This window comes from Crotalus tigris, unplaced genomic scaffold (genome assembly GCF_016545835.1).
Source record: "Crotalus tigris isolate CLP2741 ecotype Arizona unplaced genomic scaffold, ASM1654583v1 scf7180000018553.2237530, whole genome shotgun sequence".
In the NCBI taxonomy this organism is placed as follows: Eukaryota; Metazoa; Chordata; class Lepidosauria; order Squamata; family Viperidae; genus Crotalus; species Crotalus tigris.
The window spans coordinates 1,256,052-1,273,536 of record NW_024097074.1 but is presented as its reverse complement, the minus strand read 5'-3'; the positions used below and the strand labels follow the sequence as shown (position 1 = coordinate 1,273,536).

General features: G+C 43.5%; 1 protein-coding gene across 1 annotated transcript in view; it reads left to right on the top strand.

The window, feature by feature from the left end:
* Positions 1 to 445: 445 nt before the first annotated feature.
* Positions 446 to 17,485, top strand: part of COG5 (component of oligomeric golgi complex 5) — a 127,248-nt gene continuing 110,208 nt past the window's right edge. The window contains exons 1-6 of the mRNA XM_039354473.1: positions 446 to 578; positions 2,256 to 2,395; positions 4,164 to 4,221; positions 11,690 to 11,744; positions 11,823 to 11,892; positions 17,154 to 17,274. Coding sequence (XP_039210407.1) covers positions 464 to 578; positions 2,256 to 2,395; positions 4,164 to 4,221; positions 11,690 to 11,744; positions 11,823 to 11,892; positions 17,154 to 17,274 — 559 coding nt within the window. The 5' untranslated portion in view covers positions 446 to 463. The remainder of the gene's footprint in view (positions 579 to 2,255; positions 2,396 to 4,163; positions 4,222 to 11,689; positions 11,745 to 11,822; positions 11,893 to 17,153; positions 17,275 to 17,485) is intronic.

Sequence of the window (17,485 nt, the reverse complement as noted above, 5' to 3'; positions counted from 1 at the left end):
ACTCCATGGAAGACGTCTTCTCAGGGATCCAGACAACTTAGACCAGTGTTTCTCAACCTTGACCATTTTAAGGCATGTGGACTTCAACTCCCAGAATTCCACAGCCAGCAATGCTGGCTGTGGAATTCTGGGAGTTGAAGTCCACATGCCTTAAAATTGTCAAAGTTGAGAAACACTGACTTAGACTGACCCACCAATGGGTTGACTGGAAGTTTATGGAAATCAGCAGTCTTTTCCTAACACCCCCCACCCATATTTGCTTTAAATAGCTAGACATTGTTGACATTGATGTTACAGTGATTTTCTTTTGGGGAAAATCGAATCAGTTCACTTGTAGGGAGCCAATCAGAAAGGAAGCCTTGGTGGGGGGGGGGAGGGAAGGAGTAGACTTGCGTGTGGCACGTCTACCCTTTACAATCTCTATGGCCGATGCTACGCGCGACGGAGCGGGTGGCGCCCTTTGATGTCGTCACGGCGCAGCTGTTCTTCTGGTGCCAGCATGGAAGGACTGAAAAGTACTCCCGAGACGGGCACGGCAGCCCTTTCCAAGCCGGGGACTGGGGAGCTCCTGGGAGATGGTGAGGAAGAAAGACGGAGGAGGGGGGCGAGGGGAAGGGTCTGCCCTGGTTGTTGGCGGGGTTTTAATTACTTTATCCCCCCCCGAAGCCCCCCCCCAAAGACCCCGTGGGTTCCCTGGCATTAATTGCTTGCCTAGGGGGCTGCAAATCTCTCTGGGCATCGCTAGGTGGCAGCAGAGATTTCCCCAGGACAGGGGTAGGCAACCTTGGTACTTTTATGACTGGTGGACTTCAACTCCCAGAATTCCTGAGCCAGCCTGGCTCAGCTTGGAAACCTCTCCCTTTTCCCTCAGCGTGGCTGGCTCAGGAATTCTGGGAGTTGAAGTCCACGAGTCATAAAAGAACCAAGGTTCCCCACCCCTGCCCTATATCAGGGGTCCTCAACCTTGGCAACTTTAAGACTCGTGGACTTCAACTCCCAGAATTCCTGAGCCAGCATGGGGGAACTATGGCCCTTCATGACTGGTGGACTTCAACTCCCAGAATTCCTGAGCCATCATGGCTCAGCTTGGAAACCTCTCCCTTTCCCCTCAGCGTGGCTGGCTCAGGAATTCTGGGAGTTGAAGTCCACGAGTCATAAAAGAGCCAAGGTTGCCTCCGCCTGGTTTAGCCCAATGTTCTGACGTTGAGAAAGATTACTGGTCTTCAACTCCCAGAATTCCTCAGCCAGCCACACTGAGGGGAAAGGGAGAGATTTCCAAGCTGAGCCATGCTGGCTGAGGAATTCTGAGAGTTGAAGTCCACGAGTCATAAAAAGGCCAAGGTTGCCCACCCCTGCCTTAATTGCTTGCAGTCCTTCTATTGGGGTGTTGGCAAAGCTGGGCCGCTTGAAGACGGGTGGACTTCAATTCCCAGAATTCCCCAGCCAGCATTGCTGGCCGCTGCCATGCATTACAAGTGGAGTCCGTGCAATGCAGTGGGGATTTCTGGGAGCTGAAGTCATTTAAAGCTTGGACGTCAATGCCATCGGGAATTCTGGGTGTTGAAGGCCACCTGTCTTCAAGTGGCAAGCTTGGCCAGCACTACATAGCCAACTCTCTCCGTGGTACTACTTGTTGCAGCCCCTAAAAATTGAAGCCCCTTGTAGGATTGCATCTCTGTGCTTCATGTTCCTAATTCAGTTTCACCACTGGGGAGAGCCACTTTGAGCCCCTCCTGATGTATAGAGGGTAAAAAAGATGTCTTTGGTGGAGTTATGCCAGATCGATTCCCCAATAGACGAGGCGAGAAACATGACTCAAAACCAAAACAATTTAAAGCGACAAGGAAATTATTCAGATAGTCTTTGCCTTAGTTAGAGTAATGTGATATCAGTGTTTCAATATTTAAGGGGTTGCCCCAAAGAAGAGGGAGTCAAGCTATTCTCCAAAGCGCCTGAAGGTAGGACAAGAAGCAACGGGTAGAAACTAATCAAGGAGAGAAGCAATTTGGAACTAAGGAGAAATTTCCTGACAGAACAATTAACCAGTGGAACAACCTGCCTCCAGAAGCAGTAAATGCTCCAACACTGGAAGTTTTTAAGAAGAGACTGGACACCATTTGTCTGAAATGGTATAGGATTTCCTGCCTGAGTAGGAGGTTGAACTAGATGATCTCCAAAGTCCCTTTCAACTATTATTGTTGTTGTTATTCTCTGACCAAAAGGAAGCCAACTTTTCTTTCTTTTGTTTCTTTCAGAATGTTATGCAGACTTTTTGCGGGAAGACTTTGACGTCAAAGCCTATACCACCCAATCAATTCACCAGGCTATTATTGCTGAACAATTAGCAAAGCTTGCTCAAGGGATCAGCCAGTTAGATAAAGAGCTCCACTTGCAAGTAAGTACCGTTTGTATTACCACTTTAAAGATAGGCGTGAAATAAAAGTACGATAAGGGGATTGCTTTTGGTCTAAGATACGGATGGGCAGTGAGGTATCACAATTTGTGCACAGTTCCAAATTAACACACCTGTACTGTACATAGACATCCCATGATTATGGGATTGGCCCTTTTGAGACTGGCAAATGAGATGTGAAGCTAATCTTGCAGGTTATATTCATAAACCATGTTTTAGTATTTGGTTAGTATGAGTTCATTTTGAATGAAATATTAAGAGCAGTCTAGCGTTTTTCAGGAAGTCCTGCGTTTAGCATTGCAGATGGAAATCTTGAACAGAACGTGCAGAGCTGTGCTGCATCTTCTGCAAACATTACATTTTGACCACTCAGACATCAGATTCCATCCTAGTTGTCTGTCTCTGTCTTTCTGTCTAGCTGTGTATATATGTATCTTAGAATAGAATAGAGCTGGAAGGGACCTTGGAGGTCTTCTAGTCCAGCCCCTTGCTCAAGCAGGAGAACCTATACCATCTCGGACAGGTGAATTTCCAGTCTCTTCTTGAAACTCTCCAGTGATGGAGTGCCCACGATTTCTGGTGGCAAGCTGTTCCACTGGAAGTTTCTCCTTAATTCCAGGTTGCTTCTTTCTTTGATCAGTTGTTTCTTGTCTTTCCCTCTGGTGCTTTGGGGAATAATGTGACTCCCTCTTCTTTGTGGCAGCCCCTCAGATACTGGAAGACTGCTATCATGTCACCCCTATTTCTTCTTTTCTTTAGACTAGCCAAACCCAAGTCCCGCAGCCGTTCTTTGTATGTTTTAGTCTCCAGACCTTTGATCGTCTTAGTTGCTCTTCTCTGAATTTTTTTCCAAACTGTCAACATCTTTTTTGTGATACGGTGACCAAAATTGGCTGCAGTATTCCAGGTGTGGTCTTACTAGGGTTTTATAAAGCGGTAATAATACTTCGCGTGTTCTTGAGTCTATCCCTCTGTTTATACAATCCAGGATTGTGTTAGATTTTTTGGCTGCTGCTGCACACTGCTGGCTCATAGTCAAGTGATCATCCACTAGGACTCCAAGGTCCCTCTCACAGTTACTGTTTTTAAGCCAGGTCTTGCCCAATCTGTATTCGTGCCTTTGGTTTTTCCTGCCTAACTGTTAAGACTTTGCTTTTCTCCACATTGAAACTCAGTATCTATCTATTATCTGTCCGTCCATCCATTATCTATGTCTGTCTGTCTGTCTGTCTGTCTGTCTGTCTATCTATCTATCTATCTATCTATCTATCTATCTATCTATCTATCTACGTATCTATCTATCTATCTATCTATCTATCTATCTATCTATCTATCTATCTATCTACGTATCTATCTATCTATCTATCTATCTATCTATCTATCTATCTATCTATCTATCTATCTACGTATCTACCTACCTATCATCTAACTTCCTGCCTATTTATGTAGTTTACATAGTTTACATATGTTGCAAACATGAGTCTTGGGAGTTTACAATACAACAATTAAAAATAGGTCTAAAATAACACTTAAAAATAATACTTAAAAATAATCCAACATGAATATAAATGAAGGAGAATGGACCAATATCTTATACATAACACTACCACCTTGTAGGCTCCCTATTTCCATGGGATCTCCAAGCTTATTGGGAAATCCATAGTTTGAGAGGCCAATAGGGTCTCTTTTAACTACTTTTAAAATCTAAATTACTTTTTTAAGCTTCTGATTGATACTTTTCACTTTACAGGTAGTTGCGAGGCATGAGGACTTGCTGGCACAAGCAACTGGCATAGAATCTTTGGAAGGTAAGCAAGTTTTGTTTATTGGAAGCCTATGCCTCAGTATGCATCAGCCTTATGTTTTAAACCAGGCATGTCAATCTGCCGGCCCGCGGGCCGGATGCGTCACGTCGAAACCACACCCACCCCATTGCCGGCAACGAGGAGAAAAAGTCGCGATACATCGCGCGGTGTCACGTGACGTCACAAGTTTGACATGCCTGTTTGAAACCATTGTTTCTCAACCTTCCGAACTTTAAGCTGTGTGGACTTCAACTCCCAGAATTCCTCAGCCGGCAAAATTCTGGAAGTTGAGGTCCACACAGCTTCAAAGTTCACCAGATTGAGAAACACTTTGCTAAATCAGTCTCCAAAGTGGTATTTTTTTTTTTAGGTGTGTCATTTAGGGACTTGGTAAATAAAAAAATTACAAAAGTTTCAGTAGAGCAAAGCAATATGCATCCCCAATCAGTCCTCATAAATTGTATCTTAAATATCTAGATTAGGTGCGTGTTTTGTGTTCTATTAATGCATTAATGCAACACAGGCAGCCTGATGTTCAGAAAACGGTCGTAAGTGTGGAAAATGGTCATCCGTCCCTTTTTTCAGTGACTTATCTAACCACTAAACAATTGTCGTAAGTCGAGGACTACAACTCTGTTCTGGTTTTGGCCCCTTTTATACTTATTTATATTGCCAGCAGATGGAGCAGTTCTTAACCGATTTTCCACACCTAACTTTTCTGGCTGTGTGGAAATGTTCTATATAGAAAAGAACAGAGAAACAATAATATGCACAAGCAATCTATAATATAGATTTGGATAATGGCACTTTTTGTAAAATAAGAAAGCTCTTGTAATACATGAATTATAGTACATTGCAATATTAGGGACAGTGCAATGGTGAATAGAATGTGAAGGATGTGTGTATATAATGTATGTTCTTGTTTTGGTTTTTACTTGTGTGTAGTGTGCACTGTGGACAGCACTTAATTTTGTTGTAAGTTACAAAGTGGTGATAAAGATTATTCTATTCTATTCTATTCCATTCCATTCCATTCCATTCCATTCCATATTCTATTCCAGTGGTGGCGAACCTATGGCACGGGTGCCAGAGGCAGCACTCAGAGTCCTCTCTGTGGGCACACGCACCGTCGCCCCAGTCCTAGGCCTTCAGCTGGGTTTTATAAAACCTTTTCGCTTTAGGCCTCTGCCGCCGTGTGCAAAAAAAAAATAAAAATAGGTTCAACCAGTCAATTTCAACATCTTGCGAGAAAAAAAAAAGATCTTGCAAAGTTGAAATTGAGCCAATGGGCCATACCCAGCCAATGGGCCATACCCACCCGGCACTGGACAATGCATAAGTGGGTTTTGGGTTGCAGTTTGGGCACTCGGTCTCTAAAAGGTTCGCCATCACTGTTCTATTCCATTCCATATTCTATTCTATTCTAATCCATATTCTATTCTATTCTATTCTATTCTATTCTATTCTATTCTATTCTATTCTATTTCATATTCTATTCCATATTCTGTTCTGTTCTGTTCTATTCCATTCTATTCTTTCCATTCCACTCCATTCTATTCCATTCTTTTTCATCCGTTCTATTCCGTTCCATTCTATTCTCTTCCGTTCCTTCCCTTCTACTCCATTCCATTCTGTTCTTTCCATTCCTTCCCATCCCATCCCTTCTATTCTATTCCATTCTACTCCATTCTATTCATTCCATTCCATCCTTTCCTTTCCTTCTTTCCTCTCTCCACACTCCACATTCCAGGCTCCAGCTGTTTCAGCCTCCGAAATGAGCCAGTTTTCAGATTGAAAACTTTCAACAGCCTGGGAGACATATTAGGTGGCCAATCCCACTACATACACTTTCCATTCTGTTCAATAATGCACGATATTGAGTCTGGATCCTGTCTCCTTTATGTGTAAGTGACTAAGCATTGACAAATGTGTGGGCTGACACGTTTTTATTGCTTCATGTCCGTATGCTGAGCCTTCTCGGGTCCATATATAGAACTGGACTCCTACAGAAAAATGACTTTATACTTGCAGTAGCATCTGTAGCCTGAAAGGTACATCTGAAAAAAAAAATGCGTGAAAATGTTATAGCCTCATTGGGAGAAAATGAACCCAAAGGGTCTTTTGATAACTGAAAGCCGTATTAAAAAATGTTAGTGTTTTCCTCTTTTGCTTGAATGTATTTCCCCCCCCCCCAATTTGGAAAGATGTTTCTGCACGATTACTCGCTTTTTGAAAACCTGCTCTTATATAATTAACAGTGCTTCCCTTAAGAATCGCTTTCTTTTAAGTCATTTCAGAATTACTTTTAAGTAAAAAAAAGAAAGATCTTGACAGATTTCAGCATTGGGCCCTATCCAGCCGGATGCAGTTCAGTGGCGAGACAAGTTTATTTATTTATTTATTTGTTTATGGGACTTATATACCGCTTTAAGTGCAAGCACTCTCTAAGCGGTGTATACCAGTAAGCAATGTATATATATATTTACATTGCCCCCAACAATCTGGGTCCTCATTTTACCTACCCCGGAAGGATGGAAGGCTGAGTCAACCTTGAGCCGGTGAGATTTGAACCGCTGACCTGCTGAACACAGTCAGCTAAAGTGGCCTGCAGTACTGCACCCTAACTGCTGCTCTTAAAGTTAAAGTCCTGCACTTAGGCAGGAAAAATCAAATGCACAGAATACAGAATAGGTGATACCTGGCTCACCTGTACAGGTAGTCCTTTACTTACGGCCACAATTGAGCCCTAAAATTTCTGTTGTTAAGTGAGACATCTGTTAAGTGAGTTTTGCCCCATTTTACGACCTTTCTTGACACAGTTGTTAAGTGAACCACTGCAGTTGATGACAAATGGCCATCCTATCTCTTCTTAAAAACCTCCAGTGTTGGAGTATTCACCGCTTCTGGAGGCAGGTTGTTCCACTGGTTAATTGTTCTCACTGTCAGGAAGTTTCTCCTTAGTTCTAGGTTGCTTCTCTCCTTGATTAGTTTCCACCCGCTGCTTCTTGTCCTGCCTTCAGGCGCTTTGGAGAATAGTTTGACTCCCTCTTCTTTGGGGCAGCCCCTTAGAGATTGGAACAAATCTAGTCCCTATACTATTTCAGACAAACGGTTGTCCAATCTCTTCTTAAAAACCTCCAAGGTTGGAGCCCTGAAACTTCTGGTGGCAAGCTGTTCCACTGGTTAATTGTCCTCACTGTTAGGAAGTTTCTCCTTAATTCCAGGTTGCTTCTCTCCTTGATGACTTTCCATCCATTGTTTCTTGTTCTGCCTTCTGATGCTTTTTATATTAACTTAGCAGGTCATTTAATGGTGCTTTTATATTAACTATAAACTTAGCAGGTCATTTAATAGCAGAGGACCATTTTTTTGGCTTAATCTAAAGACTACAGGCCAAAACATATAAGGAACGGTTGCTGGAATTGGGCGTGTCCAGTTTAATGAAGAGAAGGACGAGGGCTGACATGATAGCAGTCTCCCAGTATCTCAGGGGCTGCCCCAAAGCAGAGGGAGTCAAGCTATTCTCCAAAGCACCTGAAGGCAGGGCAAGAAGCAACGGATGGAAACTCATCAAGGATAGAAGCAGCCTAGAACTAAGGTGAAATTTCCTGACAGTGAGAACAATTAACCAGTGGAACAGCCTGCCTCCAGAAGCGGTGAATGCTCCAACACTGGAAGTTTTTAAGAAGAGACTGGACAGCCATTTGTCTGAAACGGCATAGGGTTTCATGCTTGAGCAGGGGGTTGGACTAGATGACCTCCAACTATTATTATTATTATTGTTGTTGTTGTTGTTATTATTATATCATTATTTATTAAGTCTAGCAGTTTGCTCCCAAGGCAATCAGCTTGATGCCAACAGCGGTGTTTTTCAGTTTTGGCAACTTTTAAAGTATGTGGACTTCAACTCCCAGAATTCCTCAGCCAGCACTGACCTGTCAGAAAGCAAACGTAAGCACAGTCCACTAACATTTGTTAAATACCATATCCTTTTCATCTGGTAACTGGTTGAGGATTGCTGTAGGCATTGGATGGTTTTCCTCTTAATGGAGAGCTTTAAAAATTCTGGATTATCCTTCAGGCTTTAGATTCTGAGCTGCGGGTTTTGAACAGACCAACCGCGCAGGATTTAGCTTCTCCTGTTATGTCCTCATTCCAGATTCAGCGGCTGAATATTTTCCCTCACATAAAGGAGATGCACACAACGCTTGGATTCTTAATGCAGGAGTGTTTACCTGGATAGTCAGCTTCCAGGGCTGCTGAGACACTGTTTAAAAAAAAAAAAAAAGGAATAAATTTAGAAAGCATCCTATTCCTCAGCTGTACATCTCGTCGATTTTACAATGCATCCCATGATTTTATTTCCGGAATGTATTTACAGTGGGATTTGGGGCGATTAAATCTAATCAGCTTGCTATTATATTTGGTTGCATCACCCCCAGCAGGGATTCTGGTGACACAGGAACAGTTCTGGGTGCTCTGATCCTGGAATGTAAACCAAGTGGGTCGTAGCAACCAGGTAGGCAGATTAATCCTTTCAATCACCTATTTTCATCTTCATCCATTGGACGGATACCTTCCCCTCGCCCGTGAGATCCTACCGCCCCTTCTCTTTCTGTCAAAGTTGGACCCGCACCCTGAAAGCAAAGCTTTGTAAAATACAAGCATCATTATCATCATCATCATCAAGTTGGAAGAGAGCTAGGAGGTCATCTAGCTCAGGCAGGAAACCCTATACCAGGGCTAGGCAACCTTGGCTCTTTTATGGCTCGTGGACTTCAACTCCCAGAATTCTTGAGCCAGCCACGCTGAGGGGAAAGGTAGAGTTTCCAAGCTGAGCCATGCTGGCTCAGGAATTCTGGGAGTTGAAGTCCACAAGTCAGAAAGCGGCCTAGGCCAGAAGTAGGCAACCTTGGCTCTTTTATGACTCGTGGACTTCAACTCCCAGAATTCCTGAGCCAGCCATGCTGAGGGGAAAGGGAGGGGTTTCCAAGTTGAGCCATGCTGGCTGAGGAATTCTGGGAGTTGAAGTCCACGAGTCATGAAGGGGCCATAGTTCCCCCATGCTGGCTCAGGAATTCTGGGAGTTGAAGTCCGCAAGTCTGAAAAGTTGCCAAGGTTGAGGACCCCTGATATAGGACAGGGGTAGGTAACCTTGGCTCTTTTCTGACTCGTGGACTTCAACTCCCAGAATTCCTGAGCCAGTCATGCTGAGGGAAAAGAGAGAGGTTTCGAAGTTCAGCCGTGCTGGCTCAGGAATTCTGGGAGTTGAAGTCCACCAGTTATAAAAGAGCCAAGGTTGCCTACCCCTGCCCTATACCATTTTAGACAAATGGCTGTTCGGTCTCTTCTTAAAAAACTTCCAGTGTTGGAGCATTAACAGCTTCTGGAGGCAGGTTGTTCCACTGGTTAATTGTTCTCACTGTCAGGAAGTTTCTCCTTAGTTCCAGGTTGCTTCTCTCCTTGTTTAGTTTCCCTCCGTTGCTTCTTGTCCTGCCTCCAGGTGCTTTGGAGAATAGCTTGACCCCCCCCCTCTTCTCTATGACAGCACCTCAAATATCCCATCATTACCATCAATTGTCCTTGAAGATAATTCAAGGCACGGGGTCCAGTGAACGACAGCGGCCTTTCAGCTTGATTCCTCCCCCTTTTCCTGCCTCCTCCATCCCTCGGGAAAGGATCCTCAGTGTCTTTTTGACCTAATGCGTACTGTGGATTTTTTTTTTCTTTTGCAGATTTTAAATTGCTTGTAAGCTGCTTTAGAAGATTCTTATCCTTAAAAGCAGGCTATAAATAATGGCCTTAAGTAGAAATGCAGTGTTAGCTGTGTGATTAACACCTGAGTCCCACAAATCTTTTAAGTTTTGACATTAAGCCCAGGAAAGCTTCTGAGCTTCTCGTTGGGTTACTTTGTGGAAGGGACCTTGGAGGTCATCTAGTCCAACCCCCTGCTCAGGCAGGAAACCCTACACCATTTCAGACAAATGGCTGTCCAGTCTCTTCTTAAAAACTTCCAGTGTTGGAGCATTTACTGCTTCTGGAGGCAGGCTGTTCCACTGATTAATTGTTCTCACTGTCAGGAAGTTTCTCCTTAGTTCTAGGTTGCTTCTCTCCTTGATTAGTTTCCACCGTTGCTTCTTGTCCTGCCTTCAGGTGCTTTGGAAAATAGCTTAATTCCCTCTTCTTTATGGCAGCCCCTGAGATATTGGAACACAGCTATCATGTCCCCCCTCGTCCTTCTCTTCGTTAAACTAGACATACCCAATTTTAGCAACCGTTCCTTATATGTTTTAGCCTCCAGTCCCCTAATCATCTTTGTTGCTCTTCTCTGTACTCTTTCTAGAGTCTCAACATCTTTTTTACATCGTAGTGACCAAAATTGGATGCAGTATTCCAAGTGTGGCCTTACCAAGGCCTTGTAAAGTGGTATTAATACTTCACGTGATCTTGATTCTATCCCTCTGTTAATACAGCCTAGCACTGTGTTAGCCTTTTTGGTAGCTGCAGCACACTGCTGGCTCATATTTAGGTGATTGTCTACTACAGTGGTTCTCAACCTGTGGGTCAGGACCCCATTTGGGGTCGAACGACCATTTCACGGGGGTCGCCAAACAACGCAGTCCGCCATTTTTTCCCCCTTTTCCTTAGCTGTGCTACTCCCTTTTATTCTATTGGCTTTTGAAAGCCAATAGAATAGACTCTCTTGAATAGAGTCTAATTCTATTGGCTTTCAAAAGCCGATAGGAATTGTCCAGGCTGTCTCTGCCCTGCTGAGCCCGCCAAAAGTCCCATTCTGCAAACGGTGCTGCACCAGTTGAGTAGTCCTCGACTTACGACAGGTTGAGTAGTCCTCGACTTACGACCGGTTGGGGGGGGTCGCAGCATTAAAAAGGTTGAGAACCACTGGTCTACTAGGACTCTGAGGTCCCTCTCACAGTTACTACTATTGAGCATGGTGCCACCTTGACTTACGACCGCAATGAAGCACTATGGCTAAGCAAGGCCGTTAAGTGAGTTTTACCCCGTTTTACGACCTGTCTTGCCACAGTGGTTGTGAATCCCTGCAGTTGTGAAGTTAGTAACACAGTTGTTAAGTGAATGTGGCTTCCCCCGTTGACTTTGCTGGTCAGAAGGTCACAAAAGGGGATCACGTGACCCCAGGACGCCACAACCGTCATAAGTACGAGTCAGTTGCCAAGCCTCTGAATTTTGATCACGTGACTTCGGGGGATGCTGCAACGGTCGTTAGTCTGAAAAACGGGTCGTAAGTCACTTTTTTCAGTGTCGTTGTAACTTTGCTCCCTAAATGAACCGTCGTAAGTCTGGGGCTACCTCTGTTATGAATTCTGCAATTTCCTAACGTATTTTAAGTTCTTTTTCCTCAACTGGAAAGGGGAAAAAAAAAAGAAAGAGCAGCTTTTCTCTCACGGTGAAGCAGTTATTTTGATCTGCTCCTCTGTCTTTTGCGCAGGTGTCCTTGAAATGATGCAGACCAGAATCAGCGCCCTGCAGAGCACTGTTGAGAGGTATGTCATGTTGTTTGGAAGTTTTTACATTCTTCTGCATCGCTCTGGTTTCTAAAACACGGCTCCTTTTTCCGTTAGGATCAAAGCCAAAATTATTGATCCCTACAATAAAATCGTATCCCGCACAGCACAGTTAGCCAGGCTTCAGGTAAGTTATTCTCTCTTCTCGTTCTCCAGCAATGCTCCTCCTCCTCCTCCTTCTTCTCCTTCTTCTCCTCCTTCTTCCTCTTTTTCTCCTCCTCCTCCTCCTTCTTCCTCTTTTTCTCCTCCTCCTCCTCCTCCTTCTTCTCCTTCTCTTTCTTCCTCTTTTTCTCCTCCTCCTCCTTCTTCTTCTCTTCTTCTTCTCCTTCTCCTTCTTCCTCTTTTTCTCCTCCTCCTCCTTCTCCTCCTTCTTCTCCTTCTCCTCCTTCCTCTTTTTCTCCTCCTCCTCCTTCCCCTTCTTCTTCTCCTCCTTCTTCCTCTTTTTCTCCTCCTCCTCCTCCTTCTTCTCTTCTTCTTCTTCTTCTTCTTCTTCTTCTTCTTCTTCTTCTTCTTCTTCTTCTTCTTCTTCTTCTTCTTCTTCTTCTTCTTCTTCTTCTTCTTCTTCTCCTTCTTCCTCTTTTTCTCCTCCTCCTCCCCCTCCTTCTTCTCCTCCTTCTTCTTTTTCTCCTCCTCCTCCTCTTCCTCTTCCTTCCCTTTTGGCTCCTTCTTCTCCTTCTTCCTCTTTTTCTCCTCCTCCTCCTCCTTCTTCTCTTCTTCTTCTTCTCCTCCTTCTCCTTCTTCCTCTTTTTCTCCTCCTCCTTCTTCTCCTTCTTCTCCTTTTTCTCCTCCTCCTCCTTCTTCTCTTCTTCTTCTCCTCCTTCTCCTTCTTCCTCTTTTTCTCCTCCTCCTCCTTCTCCCTCTTTTTCTCCTCCTCCTTCTTCTCCTCCTTCTTCTCCTTCTCCTCCTTCTTCCTCTTTTTCTCCTCCTCCTTCTTCTCTTCTTCTTCTTCTCCTTCTCCTCCTTCTTCCTCTTTTTCTCCTCCTCCTCCTTCTTCTCTTCTTCTTCTTCTTCTTCTTCTTCTTCTCCTTCTCCTTCTTCCTCTTTTTCTCCTCCTCCTCCTCCTCCTCCTTCTTCTTTTTCTCCTCCTCCTTCCTCTTCCTCTTCTTCTTCCTCTTCTTCTTCTCCTTCTCCTTCTTCCTCTTTTCCTCCTCCTCCTCCTCCTCCTCCTCCTCCTCCTCCTCTTCCTTCCCTTTTGGCTGCGAAATAGTATTTTGAAGAGCTGCAGAGCAATCACGAGAGGAACAGATGTGAAGGGTTTTTTAGAACAGTGTTTGCAACTTCCAGATCGGAGTGAATTAATGATGGACACAGATAACCGGATGGTTTCCTGGATGGCTCTACAGGGTTGCTATAGTTACTTGTTGAAAAGGAAAACACTCCCAGAATAAATAATTAAAATCATTGCATAAGAATGGTGAACATTTAAAAAAAAAAAAAAATCCTCCCGGGCTGGAGGGGGGGGGAACCTAAATGCAAGCAGAAAGGAATTTTACGTGGGAAAATTTGTAAAGTACATTTACATATTTTGTTCAGAGCCTTTCCACATGCTTTTCAAAGTCCTTTTGGCACTTTGGCTTGCCTCATTTTAAATCTGCCTATTTGCAACTTCAGTTTAGAATTTTCTTCTTGTTCCTCACTTCCCAAGAATTGCAAATAAAATGCCATTTTCGGGGCTTCACGGAAACCAAATGGAAAATAATATTTAGCATTGTGGACATCCACTGAGAACTTTTTTTAAACCTGACATAATATTTAAAAAATTGCTGGGTGTCAATCATCGTTAATTATTGACAGGTTGTGGGGTTTTTTGTTTTGGTCAAAAAATCCCCGGTATCTCAGAATTAATGTTTTCTCCATCTTCATGCTATTATATTGTGATTCGTGGACATAACTATCACTTTTTTCCAGCCCTAGCAGTAGACTGTAGTAAGGAGTGGGAAGTAAGCCTTATAAGAAGAAGCATTATTATTTCTTTATGTACAGGTAGGTTTTAAGAAGAGATTGGACAACCATTTGTCTGAAATGGTAATAGGGTTTCCTGCCTGAGCAGGGGGTTGGACTAGATGGCCTCCAAGGTTCCTTCCAACTTTTCTGTTCTGTTTTCTATTCTATTCTATTCTATTCTATTCTATTCTATTCTATTCTATTCTATTCTATTCCATTCCATTCCTTACCTGTAGTAAGGAGTAGGAAGTGGGCTTTATAAAAAGACCCATTATTTCTTTCTGTACCCTCTAAGTTCCGCTGTCTTTTTCTTTAGCGTTTTTAAAAACTCTAGGCCTCCTTGATATTTTCCCCAAGATAGCCTTAAAGCGATCATGGTGATTAAACTGAGCAAAATTGACAAACTTTGACATTTCAGGCTTGTACAACAAGCTCAACACAATTGTATTTTCCCCTTATCCGTCCAACTGCATCAAGCATTGACAGAGCATTTAACAATAGCTCTGTCCTAACATTTTATTTTGCTTGATCGACTCCTTGACGTCTATTTGCTTGTAAGAACCTCGGAAAGCTGTAATATGTATTCCTCACCAAACCTGCAGCAGCCTCCCTGTTTAACGACGAAGAGCATTTTTCATTGATCCCATTCTAGGCTGCATCAACAATGAGTTAAAGTAAAATTATGGTGTTTCCTTTCCCAGGTGGCCCTTGACTTATACGTCGACACTAAACAGTTCGTTTAATGCAGTGGTTCTCAACCTGTGGGTCGGGACCCCATTTGGGGTCGAACGACCATTTCACGGGGGTCGCCAAACAAGGCTGTCCGCCATTTTTTCCCCCCTTTTCTTTGGCCACGCCCCTGGCACCCGGTGATGTATAAGTGGTTGGGGGTCACCACAACACGGGGAACTGTATTATGGGGTCGGGGCATTAGAAAGGTTGAGAACCACTGGTTTAATGACTGTTCAAAGTCGCAACGGCACTGACAAATGTGACTTAGGGCCATTTTTCTCGCTTAATGACCATTATGGTCACATGATGAAAATCTAGATGCTTGGCATCTGACCCGTATTTATGACGGTTTGCCGCGTCCCGCGGTCACGTGATCCCCTTTTGCGCCCTTCAGACAAGCAAAGTCAATGGGGAAGCCAGTTGCAACGGCAGCGGTTCACTTAACAAGAAAAGGTCTTAAAGTGGGGCAAAATGTACTTAACCAATGTCTTACTTAACGACAGAAATTGTGCGCTCAGTTGGGGTCATAAGGCAGGCACCACCTATACTTCCCTTTCTCACGTCCCACAGGAGGCTACATTAACTGAAAGATCAGTGAAGCATGTTAAAAAAGATAGAAAACCTGGATGAAACCAGAGAGAGTATTTTAGGTAAATGTTAGGTACAAAAATAAAAAATAAAAATAGGCCTCTCTTTTCTTCGTGTTGTTTTCCTAGCCAGATTGTTTGTTTGGCTGTTGATATGCCAGGTTTATGATACCAGAACCGCTGATTCTCTTTGGCCTTTGAAGGGCCAAAATTCTCATATGAACCAGCAGACTGTATAGAAATAATAATAATAATAATAATAATAATAGTAATAATAGAGGTGGAAGGGATCATGGAGATCATCTAGTATTCTAGGGGTAGACACCTTGGTTCTTTCATGACTCATGGACTTCAACTCCCAGAATTCCTGAGCCAGCCATGCTGAGGGGAAAGGAAGAGGTTTCCAAGCTGATCCATGCTGGTTCAGGAATTCTGGGAGTTGAAGTCCACAAGTCATAAAGCGGCCTAGGCGTAGGCCAGAGGTAGGCAACCTTGACTCTTTTATGACTTGTGGACTTCAACTCCCAGAATTCCTGAGCCAGCAACGCTGAGGGGAAAGGGAGAGGTTTCCAAGTTGAGCCATGCTGGCTCAGGAATTCTGGGAGTTGAAGTCCACAAGTCATGAAGGGCCCATAATTTCCCCATGCTGGCTCAGGAATTCTGGGAGTTGAAGTCCACGAGTCATAAAAGAGCCAAGGTTGCCTACCCTTGATCTAGTCCAACCTCCTGCTCAGGCAGGAAAAACTATACCATTTCAGACCAATGGCTGTCTAGTCTCTTCTAAAAAACTTCCAGTGTTGGAGCATTCACCGCTTCTGGAGGCAGGTTGTTCCACTGGTTAATTGTCCTAGCTGTCAGGAAGTTTCTCCTTAGTTCTAGGTTGCTTCTCTCCTTGGTTAGTTTCCATCTGTTGCTTTTTGTCCTGCCTTCAGGTGCTTTGGAGAATAGCTTGACTCCCTCTTCTTTGGGGCAGACCCTGAGATACTGGAAGACTGCTATGATGTCCTCCCTCGTCCTTCTCTTCATTAAACTAGACATACCCAATTCCAGCAACCATTCCTTATATGTGACTAAAAGCAGCTAACGAAATTCTGCTTTTAGAATAATTTTATAGCTGGAATCTTTTAAGTGCCTGCATTTCAAGCCGTTGCATCTTTGAGAAGGCGAATGTATCAGATATAAAAACATGTAGGAAAGATCAACCCACTTCATTCACCTAATTTGTAGAATTCAAATGCACCCATCTTGGAAAACACAATAGAATGTAATTCTTGCATAGTTCACTTTCCATATTCCTGCTGTTTTCCCATCCTTTATGTGACCGGTATGTTTTACACATCCTTGGCCAGCTTAATTACTCAAATTTAAATTACATACAAAGGAGAAAATGGTTTGCCTTAAATAACGGATTAAAATTATGATGTTAATTACCATAGAAGGAAATCCCTCTGCTAATAATTGCATATTTATTCAGTGGTGTAACAATTAAAATGTACTGGTTTGGAACTAAATAGAGCCATTATGGCATCGAGGAACATAATCCAAATCCTCTCGTTGTGTAGTTCACAGGTCTTGTACACTGAATGGGTTTAGAACCGCAATTATACTCTGAATGATTTATACTGGTGTCTCTATACACATAATTAAAGTCATTAAGCAAGTTCATTTAGCTGAAGATTTAATAGCAGAAAGCTAGTTGGGTCCCACTTCTCCCTGACATGTATTTGAAAGTCACGCTACGCTAGTAATTGATGAACAAGCTCTGGGTTTTAAAGTATTGCTCCAAGGAATAAATTGGAGGCATCCACCATGGTTTGGTATTTGGAGTGTGGTGTTTCATCTCTTCAGTTTAATCTTGAAATTGTGTGTGTGTGACGCGCACAACATAAGATCAGGCTGAGATTTCTGATCCTGACCACTTTGGATGAACTAATCCTGGTTGAGATGAAATCGGAAACTGATTAGCAAAGACTGCTATGCTGTTGGTCTCCTGGTGAATGAGGAAAGGAAGGGAAGGGAAAGGATGGGAAAGGAAAGGAAGGGAAAAGCAAAAGGAAACAGAATGAAAACAGAAACGGGAATAATCACAAACACAGGCTTCAGCAATGTTTCCTTCCTTCTCAAGGCTGCCTGCGACTTGCTGAGGAGAATAATACGGATCTTGTACCTCAGCAAGAGACTTCAAGGCCAACTTCAGGGTGGAAGCCGGGAGATCACCAAAGCTGCTCAGAGTCTCAATGAACTCGGTGAGTCCAGCGGGATCGTTTTTAAGATCACGGGTTTGTTGATTGGGAGGGTTTTCCCCTCAGACATAAATCATGACTGACTCGAGGTTGTCTAAAGCGGAGGCATAGACGCGAAAGAAGGTGAAGTAGGGGCACCACCTTATAAAGCCTTTGTAGGGCCACACCTGGAGTACAGCATCCAGTTGAGGTCACCACATCACAAAGAAGAGGT